General features: G+C 38.5%; 7 protein-coding genes and 2 non-coding genes across 11 annotated transcripts; 6 read left to right on the top strand and 3 right to left on the bottom strand.

The window, feature by feature from the left end:
- The first annotated feature begins 37 nt into the window (after window positions 1-37).
- On the top strand, window positions 38-1,028 carry LOC6568195 (antigen 5 like allergen Cul n 1). Its single transcript, XM_001994611.2, has 2 exons — window positions 38-188; window positions 247-1,028. The coding sequence occupies exons 1-2, from the start codon at window positions 81-83 to the stop codon at window positions 919-921; spliced, it is 783 nt and encodes a 260-aa protein (XP_001994647.1). The 5' UTR covers window positions 38-80; the 3' UTR covers window positions 922-1,028.
- Window positions 1,029-1,376: 348 nt separating this feature from the next.
- LOC6568196 (protein ROP) lies at window positions 1,377-4,211 on the top strand. The gene has a single exon (XM_001994612.2). The coding sequence runs from the start codon at window positions 1,612-1,614 to the stop codon at window positions 3,412-3,414; it is 1,803 nt and encodes a 600-aa protein (XP_001994648.1). The 5' UTR covers window positions 1,377-1,611; the 3' UTR covers window positions 3,415-4,211.
- LOC6568197 (60S ribosomal protein L3) lies at window positions 4,117-7,110 on the bottom strand. Of its 2 annotated transcripts, XM_001994613.3 has the most exons (5): window positions 6,600-6,792; window positions 6,224-6,392; window positions 5,563-5,698; window positions 4,819-5,208; window positions 4,117-4,599 (listed from the first exon to the last, which is right to left on the bottom strand). In XM_001994613.3, exons 1-5 carry the CDS (start codon window positions 6,754-6,756, stop codon window positions 4,237-4,239), a joined length of 1,215 nt encoding a protein of 404 aa, XP_001994649.2. In that variant the 5' UTR covers window positions 6,757-6,792; the 3' UTR covers window positions 4,117-4,236. The 2 variants fall into 2 exon arrangements, with proteins under 2 accessions (XP_001994649.2, XP_032596364.1); XM_032740473.2 differs by lacking the exons at window positions 4,117-4,599; window positions 4,819-5,208; window positions 5,563-5,698 and adding exons at window positions 5,705-5,957; window positions 7,093-7,110.
- LOC6568268 lies at window positions 6,058-6,135 on the bottom strand. The gene has a single exon (XR_047277.2). It is a non-coding gene; the product is annotated as a small nucleolar RNA U83 (small nucleolar RNA).
- LOC6568269 lies at window positions 6,471-6,553 on the bottom strand. The gene has a single exon (XR_047278.2). It is a non-coding gene; the product is annotated as a small nucleolar RNA U43 (small nucleolar RNA).
- Window positions 7,111-7,305: 195 nt separating the features above from the next.
- Window positions 7,306-8,527, top strand: LOC6568270 (nucleoporin Nup37). Its single transcript, XM_001994614.2, has 3 exons — window positions 7,306-7,504; window positions 7,569-8,013; window positions 8,072-8,527. The coding sequence occupies exons 1-3, from the start codon at window positions 7,361-7,363 to the stop codon at window positions 8,485-8,487; spliced, it is 1,005 nt and encodes a 334-aa protein (XP_001994650.1). The 5' UTR covers window positions 7,306-7,360; the 3' UTR covers window positions 8,488-8,527.
- A 171-nt stretch (window positions 8,528-8,698) lies between these two features.
- Window positions 8,699-9,623, top strand: LOC6568271 (mediator of RNA polymerase II transcription subunit 7). The gene is made up of 2 exons (XM_001994615.2): window positions 8,699-9,102; window positions 9,170-9,623. Exons 1-2 carry the CDS (start codon window positions 8,773-8,775, stop codon window positions 9,500-9,502), a joined length of 663 nt encoding a protein of 220 aa, XP_001994651.1. The 5' UTR covers window positions 8,699-8,772; the 3' UTR covers window positions 9,503-9,623.
- Window positions 9,624-10,711: 1,088 nt separating this feature from the next.
- LOC116805830 (synaptic vesicle glycoprotein 2C) lies at window positions 10,712-14,755 on the top strand. Its single transcript, XM_032740453.2, is given in 10 exon segments — window positions 10,712-10,945; window positions 11,665-12,094; window positions 12,164-12,345; window positions 12,412-12,593; window positions 12,988-13,377; window positions 13,483-13,600; window positions 14,209-14,295; window positions 14,298-14,319; window positions 14,382-14,509; window positions 14,573-14,755. Coding segments are annotated over 10 exon segments (1,641 nt in total). The 5' UTR covers window positions 10,712-10,899; the 3' UTR covers window positions 14,629-14,755.
- Window positions 14,756-15,970: 1,215 nt separating this feature from the next.
- LOC6568272 (synaptic vesicle glycoprotein 2C) lies at window positions 15,971-18,933 on the top strand. Of its 2 annotated transcripts, XM_032740588.2 has the most exons (11): window positions 15,971-16,247; window positions 16,307-16,469; window positions 16,530-16,708; window positions 16,763-16,944; window positions 17,148-17,356; window positions 17,683-17,836; window positions 17,902-18,016; window positions 18,281-18,440; window positions 18,498-18,625; window positions 18,692-18,765; window positions 18,831-18,933. In XM_032740588.2, exons 1-10 carry the CDS (start codon window positions 16,031-16,033, stop codon window positions 18,745-18,747), a joined length of 1,563 nt encoding a protein of 520 aa, XP_032596479.1. In that variant the 5' UTR covers window positions 15,971-16,030; the 3' UTR covers window positions 18,748-18,765; window positions 18,831-18,933. The 2 variants fall into 2 exon arrangements, with proteins under 2 accessions (XP_032596479.1, XP_032596478.1); XM_032740587.2 differs by lacking the exon at window positions 18,831-18,933 and having other exon boundaries at window positions 18,692-18,801.
- The last annotated feature ends 1,960 nt before the right edge of the window (window positions 18,934-20,893 follow it).

Below are 20,893 nucleotides of genomic sequence, written 5' to 3'. Positions count from 1 at the left end.
CTATAAATACGACACTCTTTTGCCAGTCAAGCATCAGTTAAGTGAAAAACATTCTGTGCAATCAACTAAATCCGTCAATAATGAATGCATTTCTCCTGCTGACTGCCCTATTGGGATTTGCTTTCGCTGTGGACTACTGTGCCTTGCCCACCTGCCTGGACAAGCACATTGCCTGCAACAACAAGGGAGTAAGTGACTTATAGTCTAATAGTTCCAGCACCACCTTCCAATATCACCACATTGCAGGAGTTCAGTGAGGAGTGCCCTAAGAGTGTGCGAGAGGTAAAGATTCAGCCACATGAGAAGTTAATCCTAAGTCTGTTCAATGAGCTGCGAAATAATGTTGCTGGTGGCGGCATTGAGGGTCTGCCCAGAGCAGTGCGCATGGCAAAGATGACATGGTGCGAGGAGCTCACCCATCTGGCTCTGTTCAACGTGAAGACGTGCCAGTCTCTGCCAGACAAGTGCCGCAGTACCGAACGCTTCGCCTATGCCGGGCAGAATAATGCCATCTTCAGTTATAGTGGTGCTGAGTCTGAGTACACAGATGCTGAGATAATTAAGGAACAGATTGAGAACTGGTTCAAGGAGCGCGCTAATACATCGCCTGACATGCTGGCCAGCTTCCCCGAGGAGTTGCCCAACAGGAATGTGGCCAAGTTCACCATTGCCGTTGCCGAGAAGAACACCCATTTGGGCTGTGCCGCTGTGAGATTCTCTCGCGACTATTACAACCACTTCGTGCTGACCTGCAACTTTGCCACCACGAACTTCGTTGGCCAGCCTGTGTACACTCCCGGCGAGAAGGCCACCACTGGCTGCAGGAATCGCTATGGTGCCGCTTTCGACTATCCCAATCTGTGCTATGCCAAGGAGATTTACGACAATGAGCAGGTGATTACCGATGTGAGGTTGCCTTAGTAACTGGAAGGACATGGATTTATGTATCTTAACTTTTTACATGTAAAAATGATATATGAATGAATATGAATGATGATTCAAATATAACAGTAAGGTATGCAATTCAAGCAGTGCATAAATAACCGTTATGGCAAGATGAAGATTACGCAGATCAAGATTTAGCATAACATTTACGTCACACTTGCTAATGCTGGCAGTTGGGCTTTAAATTCGTATGCAATTTGTATATTATTCCTTAAATAGCGCTAAATTGTATAAAATAGAAACAGACATATTTACAGATTCGGCAAGTCTACTTACGTAGTGTATAAATAGGCAGATACTTAATATTTGTATTTACAAATGCACAATGACAATGTTATTGTCCAGGTTACTGTTACGAAAACAGCTGATTTCTTTAACAGAGATGCCCGACCTGCGCAATGTGTAATCTTATTTGGTTAATTCACGAAAGAAGAAAAAAAACATCTCTGCCAAGCAGGAAAACTGACGTTTTTTTCCCACAAGCTGCAATTATTTACATACATAAAAAAAAAAAAACAAAATAAGCATCGATTTCAGCAAACTAATTATATTAGCCGCGTTTTCAACGACGTTCGGTACTCGATTATTATTTGTATTTCATTTTTAGTTTTCAAGAACATTTTGCATATTGATTAATTGCAAAAACAACGAAAAATCTAGTGAGAAATGGCACTGAAAGTGTTGGTCAGCCAAAAGATTATGAACGAGGTGGTCAAATACAAGCCGCCCGCAGCACCGAAGAAAGTTGGCGCTCCAGCAGCAGCAGGAGCCGGTGCCGGTGGCATTGAGTGGCGTGTCCTTGTCGTGGATAAGTTGGGCATGCGAATGGTGTCCGCCTGCACCAAGATGCATGAGATTAGTGCCGAGGGCATCACATTGGTGGAGGACATCAACAAGAAGCGCGAACCGCTGCCGACAATGGGTGCCATCTATTTAATAACGCCATCGGATGAGTCTGTGCGCGCCCTGATCCGTGACTTTGAGAATCCGGCACGTCCCATGTATCGCTATGCGCACGTTTTCTTTACGGAAGTCTGCCCCGAATCGCTATTTAATGATTTGTGCAAATCGTGCGCGGCCAGAAAGATCAAGACACTGAAGGAGATAAACATTGCATTTCTACCGTATGAATGCCAGGTGTTCTCACTGGATTCGCCGGACACGTTCCAGTGCCTGTATTCGCCGGCATTCGCCTCGATACGCGGCAAGCACATCGAGCGCATTTCCGATCAGATTGCCGCGCTGTGCGCCACTCTGGGTGAATATCCAAGTGTGCGATATCGCAACGATTGGGATCGCAATATCGATTTGGCTGCGGCAGTGCAACAGAAACTGGATGCGTTCAAGGCCGATGAGCCGACAATGGGCGAGGGGCCAGAGAAGTCGCGATCGCAGCTGTTAATCCTGGACCGTGGATTCGATTGTGTGTCACCGCTGCTACACGAGCTAACGCTTCAGGCGATGGCGTATGATCTGTTGCCAATTGTGAACGATGTGTATCGCTATACGCCGGGACCCAATCAGCCGGACAAGGAGGTACTGCTCGATGAGAATGATGATTTGTGGGTGGAGTTGCGTCACGAGCATATTGCCGTCGTCTCCACACAAGTCACGCAGAATCTGAAGAAGTTCACGGACTCGAAGCGCATGGGCTCCACGGACAAGTCATCGATGCGCGATCTTTCGCAGATGATCAAGAAGATGCCGCAGTATCAGAAGGAGCTGTCCAAATATTCGACGCATTTGCATCTCGCCGAGGATTGCATGAAAGTGTATCAGAACTATGTGGATAAGTTGTGCCGTGTCGAACAGGATCTTGCCATGGGCACCGATGCCGAGGGCGAAAAGATTAAGGATCATATGCGCAATATTGTGCCCATTTTGCTCGATGCGAATGTTTCCAACTACGACAAGGTGCGCATCATTGCGCTCTATGTAATGACGAAGAACGGCATCGCCGATGACAATCTGACCAAGCTGTTTACACATGCCCAGCTGTCAGCCAAGGATCAGGACATGGTGCGTAATCTGAGCCATCTGGGTATCAATGTGCTGGCCGATTCGCGCAAGAAGGTGTACACGGTGCCGCGCAAGGAGCGCACTACAGAGAGTGCCTATCAGATGTCGCGCTGGACACCGGTCATCAAGGACATTATGGAGGATTGCATTGAGGACAAGCTGGATCAGCGTCATTTCCCTTTCCTCGAGGTACGTGCCCAGAATACCAATTATCATGCACCGACCACCGCTCGCTATGGCCACTGGCACAAGGATAAGGCACAGGCGCAAGTCAAGAATGTGCCACGCCTTATCATTTTCGTAGTGGGCGGCGTGAGCATGTCGGAAATGCGTTGCGCCTACGAGGTCACCAACACGGTGCGCAACTGGGAGGTCCTCATTGGCTCCTCGCATGTCCTCACACCCGAAATCTTTCTCAGCGATTTGGGCAGCCTCTCCAAAGAGGATTAAACAATCCCAATAATCCCCCACCGATGCACACAACTTGATAATATTTATGCTTATTTCCATTTAGCCAAACTGTCATTTCTTATTCGATATATGCAAATATTCAAATGTTCATATTCATTTGGTTATCTCTCTGGTTGCTTCAAAATATGCACTTTATTTAAGCTGTCTTTTAATTAATATTCTAAATTATTAAGATTGTCTCGAATATTATTTAACAACACCCATTTTATTTATTTATATATTAAGCTTTGTATTAATTAATATTCATTACAATAATACGCATCTTATATATCCATTTATTAAGCTTTGTATCAGTTAATAGTTCTAAATTAAGTTTGCTCCGAATTACAATATAATTAAGCTCTTCGAACCAAATTAAACAACAACTCAATATTCAGCAGTAAAATAAGTGAATCAATTTTCAAAATTGTTTAAAATTCAACTGTAATCGTTTTTTGTCTTAACTATTCATCAAGTATTAAAAATTGTTTTAGTTTGGCCCTAAATTGAGTTGCGCTACTAACATCTTTTATCTGGGGCGGTAGTTAATAGTATCATCTTTATATTAATCTCTTGGAGACGTAGTTAATCTCAACGAGTCAAGTATGATTTTTCCAAGTTATATTCGTGAACTATATTCACAAGCCAAAAACACGTTTCTAAATCCCATTCATAATTTAAACCATTTGTTTTTAGTTGTTATTAGCTTATTCAAAACCACATTTATTGCGCCAACCCCACCGCAACGAGGACGATAGAAGTTGGCGAAGAAACACCAAATATGCTCATTTTGTTGTTGTACAAAAATTGTATGCCATCCGCTTAGGCAGAAGTGGTGGTGGCGGCGGTGGCAGCAGCGCTGGTGGTTGCAGCTGCCTCCTCCTTGAGGCGATCCTTCTTGAGGGGACCCATGAAGGCCAGCTTGTCGGCTGGGGTCTGGAAGCGACCATGACCCATCTTGGACGAGGTGTCGATGAACTTGAGCTTGATCTGTTCCAGGGCCGAGCGCTTGGTGTGACGCAGCAGCGACTTGCGCAGGGTGATGATGCGCTTCTTGGAGCCAATGCAGCAGCCCTTGATCATGACGAAGTCGTTGTTGACCTCACCATAATGGGGGAATCCACCCATGGGGGTGATGCTCTTGTCGGTCAAATCGTACTCCGTGGAGGCGTTGTTCTTGATGACCTGCAAGCAATCAAGATATGTAAATATATTAGACATGTGCCACAAAGACAAGGTAAAGACACAAATAAAGGGATTCTTTGAATTGCTTGTCAGTCCTATCATTATAAATATCACGGTTCATCAAATGTTTTATTTATTTCGATGTCGTTATTAATGTTTTTTATCATCATTGAGCAGGGGGCGGGAGGAGACTGTATTTAAACCGTTTCATATGCTTACCTTGCCATCCTTGGTGTGGACACCGGCACCGATGCGATAGATTTTCTTGTTGATCTCAGTACGGTGATGGTAACCCTTCTGACCAGCACGTGCCACCGTGGTAGACACACGGGACGGATGCCAGGCACCAATACAAGCGACCTTGCGCAGACCCTTGTGCGTCTTGCGGGGCAGCTTCTTGGTGTGCCAACGCGAGGTGACACCCTTGAAGCCCTTACCCTTGGTAACGCCCACACAATCGACCATCTCATCCTGGCCAAACACTTTGCTGACCTGAATGGGCTTCTCAAGATGCTCACGCACCCATTTGACCTTATCCTCGACGGAGCCACCGTTCAGCTGGATCTCCATGATATGCGCCTTCTTTTGGCGTTGCTTGATCAGACGGATCTAAAATGCCAAAAACAAACGGTTTAAACTTTTAATTCATATTTTAACATTACATACAACAACAGTTGGGACAATGAAAGTTTGGGACTGTGCGTGATATGGTTTAACCGAGCGATCATCGCCTGAACGGCTGCGCACCGTTACTGGAATATATCAAGCATCGCCACCCGAAGGGCAATTTGATCTGCGACGTTGCATTCCTAAACTGTGCATTGAGATAAACACAGCATAAATGCCTTTTAAGCCAGGTCGCACCGACCACACCGAGGCACAGTCGGCGCAACAAGACCAAGGACGTCGCGCGCTTGTAGAGGACGTTATGGAGTGGATATGATAAATAAAGAAATTATTTACCTGGGAGTGGGCAATCACACGGATGACCTTGCAGTAGCGGAGCATTTTGCGGAAATCGTTCTCAATGCTCTTCTTGCCCAAATCATCGGTCCACTTCTTGCTGGCCTTGGTGAAAGCCTTCTTCTGGCTCTTGAACCTGATAGGGAGTTGAAGTTTTTGGAGGATTTGCTAAATTAGTACAGAGCCAGTCGATCGAACACCAATTGTGATCTGCGTCGTCTCTGTGCAAGGGGGCGAGAGATAAAACGGGAAGCACACCTCATCGCAATTTGAAAGCGAGCGGAGATGACAATCTTCCATGACGTGCTCACTCGTAAAATGGCCACAAAGATGCCAAATTAGCTCACACGACTTGCATCGATTTAAAAAGCTCTCTCAGCGAACTGATCGAAGAACTTTATGTTTTTCGTTTGTACGAGTTAGTTAAAGTTAGTCTAAATGTATTCAAATCGCACAGGCGGCTGTTGCAGTTAAAACTTTTATGTTGCAGCTGGTGATATCAGAAGGAAGGCAGCAGTGATGGTAGAAGGCTTTTCGACAACATATATTCAGATACCATCTTATCATCATTCAGCATAGCATGCAGCAGACCAAGCAACTTTGCAGCAACCACGTGTGCGACTCGTATACACAAAATGGCGACCAGTCTTTCGTTACATACCAGTTCTTATAGAAGCGACGACGGCACTCCTCGGACAAATGCTGAGCCCAAACATTGACCAGGGCTCGCAGACCGAATGGCGTCTCAATGTAGCCAACGGCACCAACCGCAATCATTGGTGGCGTCTCCAAAACGGTGACAGCCTCAACGACCTCCTTCTTGTTGATCTCTGCAAGCGGTAAGCACAAATTGTTTGAGGTTAGAGCAGCACATGGTTTTCAGGTAATCGAAAATACGAATTAAAATGCAAATCAGTCCGCCCTAGTTAATTAATAATCACGGTTTTATCATATGTGTTCTAACCATAATAATTTAACTGTTCCTCATCATGGAAAATTGATTATACAAATGAAACACTAGGAAAATTGGTACTCACTTGAACCAGGACGATCGGCCTCGCGCACAACGTGCGTCATACCGGCCTTGTAGCCGATAAAGCAAGTCAGATGCACTGGTTTGCTGGCATCATCCTTGGGGTATGCCTTAACCTTGCCACGGTGACGGCAGGAGCGCTTCTTGGGGTAGAAGGCCATGGAGCCATGACGAGGCGCAGAAAATTTACGATGAGACTGTAAATATGAACAATGAGGCAATGATTAACATAACATTGTTTAAACATTTCCGTCAAGCATATTTTGCATTTCTGTCTACTTTTCTTTGAGGTTATGTCTGAGTTGCAGCGGCAGACACGTGTGAAGAAAAAAATTACAAGACTAAATAGAAAATAACACTTTAGCAGCACAGCAAATTTCTTTTAATTTATGCATCCGCTGCATTTCACTAGTTTATCAATCATTTTTCTATTATATTTGTGAGTATATAAAGTTGCACTTGCACAATTTTCACTAATTTTCCAGAGCGAAACTTACCATGACGTCTGTTCACTTCAGACGCTGAAACAGAAAGAAAGGAAATGAATGCTGGTTAAGCGAAGTTGACCACGCCAACTGTAGACAGTGCTGCCAACTCGAATTCCATGAAGCGAAGTTGGCTGCGCTTACATATGTACAGTGTTGCTTAACCGTAGCCCTGCCAACTTATTGTAGAGCATAGCGTATTTATTCAACACACGGGTAAATATTGGCGCCGGGAATTTTGTTGCATTTTTTTGTTGATTTTTATAAAAAGCACGTAAATATGCGAACAGTAACAGAACCTGTTGATACCATAGCATTGACTCACAACATCAGTTGCTATGAGATATGCACCAACGATTTTGCATATAACCTTATATGCGTTGCACAGTGGAAACATCTCTCATTGATTACCATTAGTTTGCCGGTAAGTGAAAATTTCAATTAAACGAAAGTTAATCCCATTATAAAAGTATTATATATAATATTAGGAGGAGAGTGGTGAGCTTATGTGGAGCCATTTGGAGGATTTGCAGATATGTGAAATGGAAACACCAGGAACGGACACACGCTGTCACAAAATCGCCTTTTCGCCGGACACTTCACTGAATGCGAAACCAAGTAAAGTCACCGTTTGTGCGGCGATTGGAAAATGCGAAATTCGATTGTTTCAAACAGACCTCAACGAGAAGTCAGACGTCATATCCCTCAATGGACACAGCGACTATGTCAATGACATTGCCTGGGTCTGCGACGGCGAATTGCTGGCGTCGGTGAGCGATGATTACACCTGCCGTTTCTGGGACATTACAACCGACATGCAAATGGGAACAACAAATATAAAGAATATTATTACGTTCTGTCTATCATCGGCGGGCATGTCGATTAAATCCCATCCCGATGAGCCCAACAAAGTCCTTGTAGCTGAAAAGCGTGGTATATGCATACTCTATGAATATTTATTCAATCTACTTTTAACACACATCTAATTTAGGCATCATCCATTTGTATAATGTGCGCAGCAAGCAGACCGTTGTCTCCGTCGAATCACCGAAATTTCCGCTCATGTCTGCGGATTGGGCGCAGAGCAATCGACTGTTTGTGACAGCTTTGGCCGGTGGTGATATTGTCACATGGGATCTTAGCCGTCCCCTCAAGCCGGCCGATGTGAAGCAGGTGCACGAGGATGGCGGTCGCATTGTCCGCTTTGCGCCAGGCAGCGGTGAGGTCGCCATGGCCAGCATTGGTCGACCCGATCTTACGCTTAAGGTCTTTGTAGGCAAGTCAACGGTACCGATTATCGAGGCGCCTTTGAAGACCTATGGCGGTTTAGCATGGCATCAGCGCTTGCCGTACATCACTGCGGCATCCGACAATAAATTGTCCTTTTGGAAGGTGCACGTTAAATAGTCGGCCAATTATAATATAAATAAATGTGTCTGAAATGAGAAATAAATTATTACAATTTTTTTGTTTGAGAATTTCCCAAAATTAGATCAATTATTGAATTCGAAACGATTTTAAAATAGATTAATAGTTTATATTTTAGTATTATTTATTATTTATAGTTTTTGCTGGTATTTTGCACTTTGTGCGCGACGGTCACACTGACAACGAAATATTTTCATTTGTTGGTGGCAAAATAAAAAAACAAATTGCAAATATTGCTAGTGGCTCTCAAAATAGACGCACAAGATGTCCAACGCCGAGACACAGGTGCCCAGTTTGCCAATGCCGCCGGAGCGTTACATTAGCAACTACACGGAGGAGAACATTAGACGCAATCGGGCACCGCGTCCACCGCCGCCGCCATCACAGCATGAAGTCTACAGCATGTTCGGCATTCAGTACAACAACGACGAGATGATTCGCTCCCTAGAGTCACAGAATATCAAGCGCTTGATACCCATACACTTTGACCGGCGCAAGGAGCTCAAGAAGCTGAATCACTCGCTGCTCGTCAACTTTCTGGATCTCATTGATTTTTTGATACTGAATCCCGATAGTCCACGGCGCACAGAGAAAGTGTGTTCAGAGTGCTTATTGTGTGATGTTCATGGTATTTATAAGTTTTTCTTTCTACTTTTCACAGATTGATGATCTGAGTTTGCTGTTCGTGAATATGCATCATTTACTGAACGAGTTCAGGCCGCATCAGGCGCGCGAAACTCTGCGAGTGATGATGGAAATGCAGAAGAGACAACGCGTGGAGACCGCAACACGTTTCCAGAAGCACTTGGAACGTGTGCGTGATATTGTAAACAGCGCCTTCTCTGCGCTGCCTAAGCTGTATGATGATGATGAGCTTGGCGGGGCCAAAGTCAAAATGGAAGTGGATCCTCTAGAATCGAATGCGGCGGCGAAAAACGATCCAAGCTATCAGCACGATCGCATGATGTGCAAGCTGGTGGATGCCATTGACTGATATACACGACTGGGTTACAAATATGGGAGAAGATTTCTCTTAATCTAAACAATGTAAAAAAGAAATTGTACCATAATTAATGACATATGTATAAGAAATAAATTAATTACATTTATCTATATTCCAAGTCTACTCTATGCATTGAAATATATATTAGTTGGAGTGGATTAAAGTAATCAGATATTCGTTATCTATTCAATCAACTATTCACCATAAAATATTCATATATTCATTAGTTAATCATCTATTCATCTGTTACCAACATTTGCATAATTGTATCCATTTTGAAGTTGCAGTTTCTTCTGTGCACTACATTTTGTATTCCCAATCCAATAGAGAATAGCTTTTACGAATGTTTTGGAATAATTTCTATACTCTGATACCGATGCAACTGTATTACGATTTAAGTGACATGCATTGCATTCATTTTATCATTCTGGTGTGCATGAATTGTCATCTGTTTCTGAGAGACACTCCCAAAACAAAAGATTTCATGACAAGCTACTGTTAATTTCTAGTATTATGAGTTATTATACTGTGAATAAACTAAAAGTAAGTAGTTGGGTAAACTTTCAATTATGCTTACTCAGTGATGAACACGTTGTCCAAAGCCAACTTGGTTGCTACTTGTAGGTCTGGGACTTCTAATGACTGTAAGTGTCAAATTTTGTAAACTGCTTAACCCATGATCTGCTCCATAGGCAAATAATTCCCGATCTGACTAGCCTGATTCTAACTCGGAGTAAATATATTCTAAAATTTAATTAAAAATGAAGACAAAAAAATAATGATTGTAATTTAGTATTATACTTTTATCTATATTTTCATTAGGTCAAAGATATTTGATTTAAATAACATATTTGTAGCTAAAAAATTGTAATTAGAAAAATATAGTTAAAAATAATGACTGATTTATTTTTTGTAGCTTAAGGAATATGTTTGTCTCTTCACTTGGAGTTTTTTTTTTTAACCATTTAAAAATATTTAATGTTATTTAACAGCTCGCCTCGACATGGATAGTGTGTTAAACAACTTTTTGTGTATTCATAATCTTTATGGCAACTACGAAAGCATGTTGACGCTGAATTATCAATGATAAGAAAGTGGTATATTTAAATGAATCTACACTTTTCCATTGCACTCGATGATAAAAACCCAGTGCCATTCATAAGAGCGCATCACTTGCAAACAGACACGCAGCGTGAATGAAGAAAAACAAAACAATTCGAAGGCTTGGAAATCGTGAAACATCTGTGATACGAGTGCACTATTAAAATATAGTGGGATATGCGCATTTCAATAATAAAACGTGACATATAAATTGATTGCACCCATAAAGTGCTTAATTAAAACAAATTGTGATATTTAAATACGGAATATTTATTTAGTACAAAAATATGGCGGAGAACAATACTGAAAGTGTCAATCGTAATAAAGTAAAAGGTAATAATTGACAGATCATCAAAAATTATTAAGAAATTCAAAAAAATATTAATATAACTATTTAATTTCAAGAATTAATCACTTTAAAATATAAAATTAAATTTAAATTCTCTCACTAAACACACCTCACTTATGTTGACCCAACAATAAAATGACTTGTCAAAATTTATATCTGTTTAAAATGATAAAGATAATCTTCAAACGAATCTAATGTGAAATAATAAAATAAATAAAGTCATGAAAGGCATTAAATAAGTTTATTTCTCTAAATAAAAGAGCCAAATACATGTTATTTAAGATTTGAGAACAATTTATGTAATTAATTTATGTAATATACAAATAAAAGTGAAGTGTCTCAAAACAGGAAAGAACGGCTATCTGAGATTATATACCAAAATGTATTTCGAAGTTCGAAATAATATTATTTTTGATACGTTTTAAAGAAATTTTATATAGATATGATATGCTATTTGTGGAGTGAATATTCAACATTTGGGTAGTTATATTGAATATGAATGATGATGGTGGTCCGATCCGGTCGGGCGTCGAACTCTAAGTGTCCGAAGCAAATGGGCGGATATATGCCAAACAAACGGCTCATGTGGCCAGAGACTTTTTGTTCATTTCGTTACACATGCATGGCACAACAACGCTTTAATAACCTTCAATAATTCTATAAAAATGTGATTACTCAAGCTTTCATTCTATACAAATTACAGACAGAGACACAGATACCGATGGCGATTCCAATAGCACTGCCGCTGCCTCAAACGGCGCGCCAGAAGATGCACCGGCTGACTTTGACAAGGCCATTATTGCCTCCGGTTTTGGACGCTACAATCTGGTGTTGTTGTTGTTGGCAATACCTGCGACCTGTGCAAATATGTTCGAATCAACGACGATGTCATATATTTTGCCCATTGCTGACTGCGATCTACATTTAACTCTAACGGATAAGGGTATTCTGAATGCATGTGCCTATGCGGGAATGATAATTTCGGCTATACCCTGGGGATATTTGGCTGACAGGAAGGGTCGTCGCATGGTGCTTATCTACGGCTATTTGATGACTTTTGTTTGCGGGTTTGGCAGCGCGTTAAGTCAAAATTTTATAATGCTCGTGACGTTCAAGTTTTTCGGCGGGCTTATGTAAGTAAAAATACTCTAACTATTTATTTGATTAGAGAGATGTATATTTGAACTTGCGATCGCTTATAGGGTTAACGGGCCGTCAGCTGTGCTTTTCACGTATTTAACGGAAATGCATGGACCCAAACACAGGTCCCAAGTTCTGATGGTGGTTGGCATGATTACATCTGCTTCCCAATTCTTACTGCCTTTGATGGCTTGGGCCACCTTTCCCAGACAATGGGACTTTGTTTTCTTTGGCAGTCTAAATAGTATGTTAAACATTCTACATCTTATTTTTATTGTAAACAATGGTACTTATCTATGTGACGTTTCAGTACACAACTGGCACATCTTTTTGTTTATATGCTGCCTGGCCAGTTTGACTAGTGGACTCATAATGTGCCTAATGCCCGAGAGTCCCCGATTTCTGATGGCGCATGGACGCAATGTGGAAGCCTTGCATGTGCTGCAAAGGATCTATCACATCAATACGGGCAAACCAAAGGACAGCTATCCAGTATGTATATTTTCCCAATATCATTCTTTCAATTTGACTCTTTAATGTATTCTATTAATACAGCAGATTGCTTCGATCCCTAATTAATTTAATTAAAACCTTTTTTAAAATGTAATTCACAATAATATAACCTGTTTTTAAAACTAATAATAATTTATAATAATATATTATTATTATATTATTTGTGTTTGTAGTTGATGACTTAGAACTTAAAATTTAAATGTATTTGGAACCTATTAAGCTTCAATATTACTTCAGCATATATTTATATCTTCATCTACGCGTATTGATTTAATTCCAATTAGATATTTAGTAAAATTACACACTCTTTAATCTTTATTTTTTGTTATTCATGTTTTTTTAATAAATAAATTCAACTTGTTTGCTTAAACAGATCAAATCACTTATTCTGGAGGCGCCCAATCGCAATGCCAAGCAGGACGAGGTCATCTACACAATTGATGAAAAACCAGCGGTAGTTGCCACAAAGCCAGATTCACGCACCCTGCTGGAAAGTTTGCGTGCCGCGATGCAGCAAATAAAACCAATGTTCCACAAACCGCTGCTCAGCCTCTCGTTGCACTGCTACACAATGCAGTTCTGCATATTTCTGGGCATGAACACAATTCGCCTCTGGCTTCCCCAACTATTTGCGTCCATGGCTGAGTATGAGTTGGCGCATGCGGATGATAAAGATGCCTCGGCTACCATGTGCACTATACTCGAGTTCAGTGTCAATAAAACAGCTGAGACGTTAACGAATTATGAGAATGCCTGTGCTGAGGTGAGTCTTGTTATATCAGATAACATTTTTATCTGACAGCGTCTATTTGTTATTCTGCTGCATCATTCTGACTTGGAAATCATTTTTTTTGTCATTCTATTACAGCCCAAAACTGTATCAATGGATATGTACTTTAACAATATAATCGTTTCGGCCTGTGGATTTGGCGGTTACTTCATTGCTGGAGGGCTAATGCGTATTGGGGGTGCCAAGCGATTGCTAAGTAAATACATCCTTCAAAGGATCAAGTCTTATAAGGCATTACTTTATTTTAGACTGCTTAAGTATTGTTTGACAAATTTGGGTATAAGCACAAAGAAAGTGAATTTAAATTATACAATAGGGATATATTATTTTTTGTTAGATATTTTTTGATAATTTTTATACACGTGTTGAGTCGATATAGTCAGGTCTGTACTTGCCACCATTTCTGATACAATCCACATGACGAATATTTAGTTCAAAGTCGTTAAGCAAAAAACTTATGAAAACATTATTTTTTTTTTAACATACATAATAATATTTCGATTCCAGACTATAACTTAGATCCCAACATATTAACTCCGATCTGCACAGGAATGTAATCTTCGGCCTGTCAAAGATAACCATTATTTGTTAATTATTTTTTAAAAATTCCTACAAATTAGCCTATTTATGGAAATTATACATCAATTAAAAATTATAAATGAAAGCAAAGTTTTATTGACCACAACCTACCTTAAAATATTATTTACATTTACACTTAGAACAAATTTTTATCGCTTATATTGCTGTCTTATTTTGTTGCATTTTTATAAATATTTATTTTCTTTTATATTCCCCGATGTAAAGCTTATGGTCTATTTGTGTCTGGTATTCTTGGCATATCGCTTTATTGGTCCATGAATGGTGTGACAACAATTGTGCTCTCTTCAGCCTTTTTCTTTTTCCCACACAGTTTCGGTAAGACCTACAGTTGTCCAACTATTCTATAAACTAATACAAACTTTGCTTTTTCCCTATAGCTCTTTGGTGGTGGCCACTGCCATGATGTGTGGCCGCCTGGGCGCACTCTCTGGTAATCTACTCTTCCCAGTTTTGATACAGATTGGTTGTGTGCCGCCCTTTGTAATGGTTTCCTTTGTCATGCTGCGTACGATTTCCAAATATAATTTTGAATTAAAAAAGATTCCTAAAATACACTTTTATCTTGCAGTTGCTGCAGTGCTCTCAATTTTCGTTCCAAATCCAACAAAAGCGGCATTTACGTAAAAGTTAAGTGCTAATCTATGGCTTTGTGCTCTGTAATTATTGTTTACTTAGTTACTGTTGTATTATTGCTGTATCTAAGTTGTAAAAACTACCATTTCAAATAAAATATGTGCATATAGTATTGTAAAAATGCAGATTTGGTTGTTGTTTTTAACCGTATTTTTATTGTTCCATAAAATCCAGAATCAGCCGAATCTCTTAGAAGAAGTGTATGAAGCTTGGACGGGGAAAAGATGGATGATTCTAGCCTATGATTCACAAAGAGAATTTTGTTATGGCATCAAGCACCGCAATATATTTATTTTGCCTAGATTACTGTATTACTATATATTTAAGTTTACGTCAGCTCGTTCCGGTAAATGTAATTATAAAAATGCATTAGCTATTAAAAAGCAAGAATTAAAATTATAAATGCAAAATGATATATTCCATAAAAAGTAGAATAGCATATGTGCATATGTAATGTGATTACTATAATGGAGATTAATTTTGATATATGAAGTACTTAATTAATTTATATATTCGATTACCAAATTAGGAAAAATTCAATGCATGAGTAAATAAACGGGTTAAACCAAATAACGATAAGCACAAAAATGAAACAAGTGGAAAACTGCAATATACTCATCGACACCAATTAATGCGGGCTGGATGTTAGTTTGGTGCATGTATATATGATATATATATATATGATATATATATATATATATATATATATATATATATATATATATATATATATGTAAGGCACTGCTGAGAGAATATTGGTTAAAAATTATGAATGAGTGCGTTCGATTAGCTTGTGAAGCACAGCAGTGTATGTGGAAATATTAAATTCGCAGCATTTTGTTAAAATTAATGAAAGCCCATGAAAGTCAGTCTATAACATAATTTGCAAAATAGGATAAAGAATATAAGAGAATATCAAATATTTGATAAACCTATCAGATGTTGATATAGTATCACAAGTACTACTAGTACTTCAATTGCCAAGTTCAGAAATATATAAGATTTAATACAAGAACTGAACTTGTGCTCGATTGTTGGCCAATTCTGACAAATATTCTGAACAAGTTTTATTTGAAGGAATATTAAGAAAACAGAGTTAACAAAGTTGTTCAATTTTAAGTTATTTTTTGTAGATACCTTGTTTACCCATGACAATTTTATATTTCCCATGACAATTTTATATTTCCAACTTCTCTTGGCTTGTGCAATTAATTTATGCCCTTAACTATATAAACCCATATGGTAAGGTGAAGGTCTGTCTTTTTAGAAAATAGCTGATGAAATCAAAGATATAGTACACATATAATTTAGTCGTGCGGAGTCTACTGACTATATAAACATGGAAGCCTTGCAATTTATTTTCAAAATTAATTTGAACTCGATATCGATTTAGATGGCAAGTCCGAGTGTTAATACCGGTGATTTCGAAACAGCCATTGCTGAATGTGGCTTTGGATTATTTAATGTAATGATATTAATTTGTGCGATGCCATGCTTATTCTCGATGGTATTCTCCGGCTCTACGATGTCCTTCATAATGCCCACAGCTGAGTGTGAGCTGGAGCTGTCGATGTTTGACAAGGGTGTCATGAACGCTGTAACCTTTGCAGGTAAGCGATTCATAAGGAATAGCTTCTGATTGATCTCCACTTGTTAGTGTATGTGACAGGCATGATTATTTCGGCGTTTCCGTGGGGCTTTGTGGCGGATACAATGGGACGCCGCATTGTTCTCATTGTTGGTGGTTTGTCGGATGGCGTCTGTGTGATGTGCGCCGCCCTCAGTCAGAATTCCACGCAGCTAATGATCTTCAAGTTTTTCAATGGAGTATTGTGGGTATGCGGCCAATCACATTTGTTGTATTCATTCAAATGGTTTTTGCATCTCTGCAGCATTTGTGGGCCATTTGCGGTCATCGTCAGCTATCTGTCCGAATCGCATGGCAAGAAACACAGGCACTTTATCATGTTATATGTTGGATTGAGTCTTGCCCTCGGTGCTCTCGTATTGCCGGTGTTGGCACACGTAATGCTGCCGCTACACATAAACATTAATGTTGGTCAATACAGTTGTATGTAGGTGGCTCTCTAAATTCCGGACGCTATTATTTCAGTTTCTTTCGCAGTTCACGCCTGGCATTTATTTCTGGCAATTACCGGACTCCCCAGCCTCATGTCCGGTACTTTTCATATCTTTCTGCCTGAGAGTCCCAAGTTTCTCATGTCACAGGGCCAATACCGCAAGGCGATGGGTTGTTTTCAGCTCATCTATGCCATGAATAAGCGCAAGCGTCGCGAATCCTTTCCGGTGAGTTAACTTCACTTATTTTAGAAAGAGAAATATCAAAATGTATATGTATGTAGGTATGTATAGTTTTAATAATTAATATTAAGTTTAAAACATTTTTTATTTCTGTTTTGATTTAAGAACTTACATTTTAGATTCAATCAAATATTTTTATTGTAATTTACAATTTAGGTAATAACAATCGAATTATTTCATCTCTACAGATAACAAAGCTGACGGATACCACTCCTGAGCGGGTCGACAGTTTGCCACAGGAACGAGTGACCATGTCCATGAAATCGATGCGTCAACTCTTTCGTGCAATCAAGCTTAAGGGTATCGAAGGCATGAAGCAGCTGAAGCCCATGTTTTCCAGCCCATATCTGGGATTATCAGTGCGCGTGTACGTCCTGCATCTTTGCCAGATTACCAGGTAAATACGCATTACAATTGATCCCGTGACATGAAATTTTATTGTTAAATTGCAAACCTAATTCGTATAGCAATCACACTAAACAAGATATTGACTTAGTTGTATTTTCGTGTAGGTTATTGTTACTTTTTAAGTTAAGAAGTTTAAGTATTTATAGTATAAATTTAATCTAGATTGCAAATAGACTTATCTTAAAAATAGATTAATTTAGTAACTGACATGAACCAGTTTTTATCATTCAATTTGCGATCACATCACCTGTTTATTTTGAATAGAATCACAATCGACCTATAACCGATTGATGCTCACTTCTCTTATATTTGCAGTGTGAACTCAGTGCGCCTGTGGTTGCCAGAGATCTTTTCTACGATGCACTCATTCGAGGTGCATGGCATCGATCTGAGCATGTGCTCGGTGCTAAATGAGTCGAAATCTGGTCACATCGATTTACGCGAAACGAAATTAAAGGAATGCGACCGAGTAGGTAGGAGATCAATTGACCAACATTTTCAAGCATTAAATGTATTATCATCCCAAAATTATAGCAAACGAAAACGGATACGTATATATATAATATAATTTTGTCAGCCATATGCTTCGTTGGTTTTTTTCTCATTTTCCCCCTGCTAAGCATTCGAAGAGTCGCCAAACACATACTGAGTGAGTAACACAAACTTAAACAAAGAGTAAAATAAGTCAATTTTAAATTTAAAAAAAAAAAACAGTCTAACTAAATGGATAATTTTCCATATTTCTCACTAGTATTTTAAAACTATTAAAAAATATGTATTTAAAAACAAAAAATTGTAAAACCAAAAATAAATCCAGAATTCGAAAGTCTTCATATTAGTGTTAAAAGGAATTCGCATTTGCAAATCTTAAATATTAATATGAGTTCTCATTTTGTGTTCGCTTTTCACATAGAGGTCAGTTTATTTATATGCATATTTCTGGTGGGGGGTCTCTTCTTCGCAAATTCAACAACATCAACGCTCATTTTATCTGCAATGTATTTAACCATTTTGGGCATTTGTACAACGACGGTTATTGGCTTGATTATCGTGGAATTTCCAACATTAATGAGGTATTATAAAAAATGTACTAGCATAACTATTTAATACATATAAGTTCTACCTTATAGGACAATGGTATTATTATTGATCATGACATTTGGTCGTCTCGGTTCATTTGGTGGAAATATTTTGTTACCTCTCTTCATAGAACTCAGCTGTTGGGCACCTTTCATCTGGCTCTCATCGATATTGTCGAGTAAGTATTAAATATTTTGAATAATCATTCCCTCTATATTAGATGTATTTCAATTTTTAATTATAGTTGCATTTGTAATCTCATTATTCTTGAACATTGATATCCAGAAAGCGCTAAATTAAATTGTTGTCAATGTAAAGGTAGAAAAAAGGATTTCAAAATAAAATTTAAAATGAATGTTACTAATATTACCGATCTAATTAAGCATGACTTGATTAAGGACCATTATATTAAATGAATTTGCCTAACAGAAAGAAAAAGCTCAGCGACACGGAAAAAGACATTCAATTGGTGCAAAGTGTCTTCTATTCAGGAAATAGCTATTATACATTTTATATATATGTATAAATTAAATATTAAATATTAAAAATATATTTTAAATTCACTATTTATTTATTTTTTTTCTATCTTAAAGTAAAAAATGCATATCATTATCTACATATTATTAATTTAGTTTAAATTAAATTAAATTATAAGAAAAAATATATTGTATTTAGTTTTTATTGTCGATGGCAGAAGTCAACGTTTTACTGTTGAAGTTAAGTTACTTTTTCAAACATCTCATACACGTATATCGCAAACATACCTGATTAATGGAGCATTACAAGAATATTTGTAAGTTTTCTGGAAAGTTAATGGCCGAAACACAAAATGGTATATGTATATTAATCAAGCCAGTCGAGTGTGCTGCGGCTTATTCAAGCTAATTACATTTTAATCACAATGACAAAGTAAAAGTTGATTAATTTCTATTCTCGTTTGAGCTGCGGACAAACCAAACAGCTAAGCCAAGAACAAAACTGAAATCGCCAGACAGGCTTCCAACGCTCTCTCCAAAAACGAGCATTGCAGCTGTGACATGCTAATTATTTTTTTGTGGTCATAAATTAATTAGCAAATGCAACAATGAATTCAGTGTTCACTTCAATGGCTTCCAAAGTGATTTTTCACATAACATATCACAAAAAAAAGTAGGTGTATGTCATGGGGGGGAAGGTGACCTTTTGTTACCCAGAAATTGTGTCACATAAATCAAGCAAAGTTGCCAAGAAGTTGGGATCTTTTACTTGCCTTGTGCTATGCTGAGGACAAAAGCAGCGTGGGCTAATCCCAATATACAAAGCATATATGTATATGTATGACTGTATAAAACCTTATTAGGAAATACCCTTATCATTTTTACTGCCCCATCGCAGCGCTTTCTTGCTGCTGTTTGTCATGTCACTTGCAACCCATTTCTCATACTGTCAAAACAAAGTCAAGTGGTAATTGACACATGTTGACTCATGAAATCTTCATGAAGTGTCCAATCTGTGCTTCCTGACTGCGTGCCATGATATGAAATCTAAATGAATAGCTTTTGGATTGATGGTCACCATAGGACAACTTAACATCAGACAAACATCCGGCTTAATTGGTTGTCCAACGGAAAGCATTTAACAAAATACAATAAGTTAAGGCAAACAAGTTAGTTCATTCGTCAGCTTCCTTCCACGATATTCAATTAAATGATTTGAAAAAGTTTGTTTAGTTTGGCAAAGTTTTTGTGCGTCTGCCCTTTACAATTATAACTTTCTTCAAGTACTAATTATAAAGAATATTTATTGCGAATACAATCTTCAGATTATACATTTTGTTTACCAATTAATTTAATTTAATACTTTTTATTTCAAGCTAAATAATTCGAATTATATTTAGAGCCATACTTGAAACCATTTACCATTTAGCAAAAACTCCCAAGCAAAATATAATTATTGATTCTCATTTGTGTACGATTCTGATTCATAAAAGACATCATTTACTCATTTATTTTTCCGATTAAACAATAAATTGTGGCATGTTTTATTATATTATTAGTTGGAACTTATATTTTGTCTTTAATACAGAAAATAGGTCCACTCCTTGCGACTTATACAACGCTATTCAACGGAAATGCAAGAAAAGCTGCAGTGTACAACATATTCAATAACCAAAAATCGTATTTTGAATGATTTTAAATTTTCGAAATTTTTCATTCCAAACTGAAAATGAATGTCCCAAGTAATCCTTACATACAAATTATACAGAATGCCGAAACAAATTCTCAGAATTTCGACCATATTCGAGAAGGGGGGTTAGAGAGAGAGAGGAGAGTTTGGTGGTAAGTGCTTCATTGCATCATTAAGTGCGTCCCCAGACTGCGTTGTATACAAACAAAGCACTACAAATGCACATAAATTTAACATTATAAACATGTTCGAAATGCGATGAATATAAGCAAGACAGCAT

The sequence above is a fragment of the Drosophila grimshawi genome, unplaced genomic scaffold, assembly GCF_018153295.1.
Source record: "Drosophila grimshawi isolate 15287-2541.00 unplaced genomic scaffold, ASM1815329v1 contig_311, whole genome shotgun sequence".
Lineage (NCBI taxonomy): Eukaryota > Metazoa > Arthropoda > Insecta > Diptera > Drosophilidae > Drosophila > Drosophila grimshawi.
The sequence above is the reverse complement of the archived record's forward strand: the minus strand, read 5'-3'. Positions and strand labels throughout refer to the sequence as shown.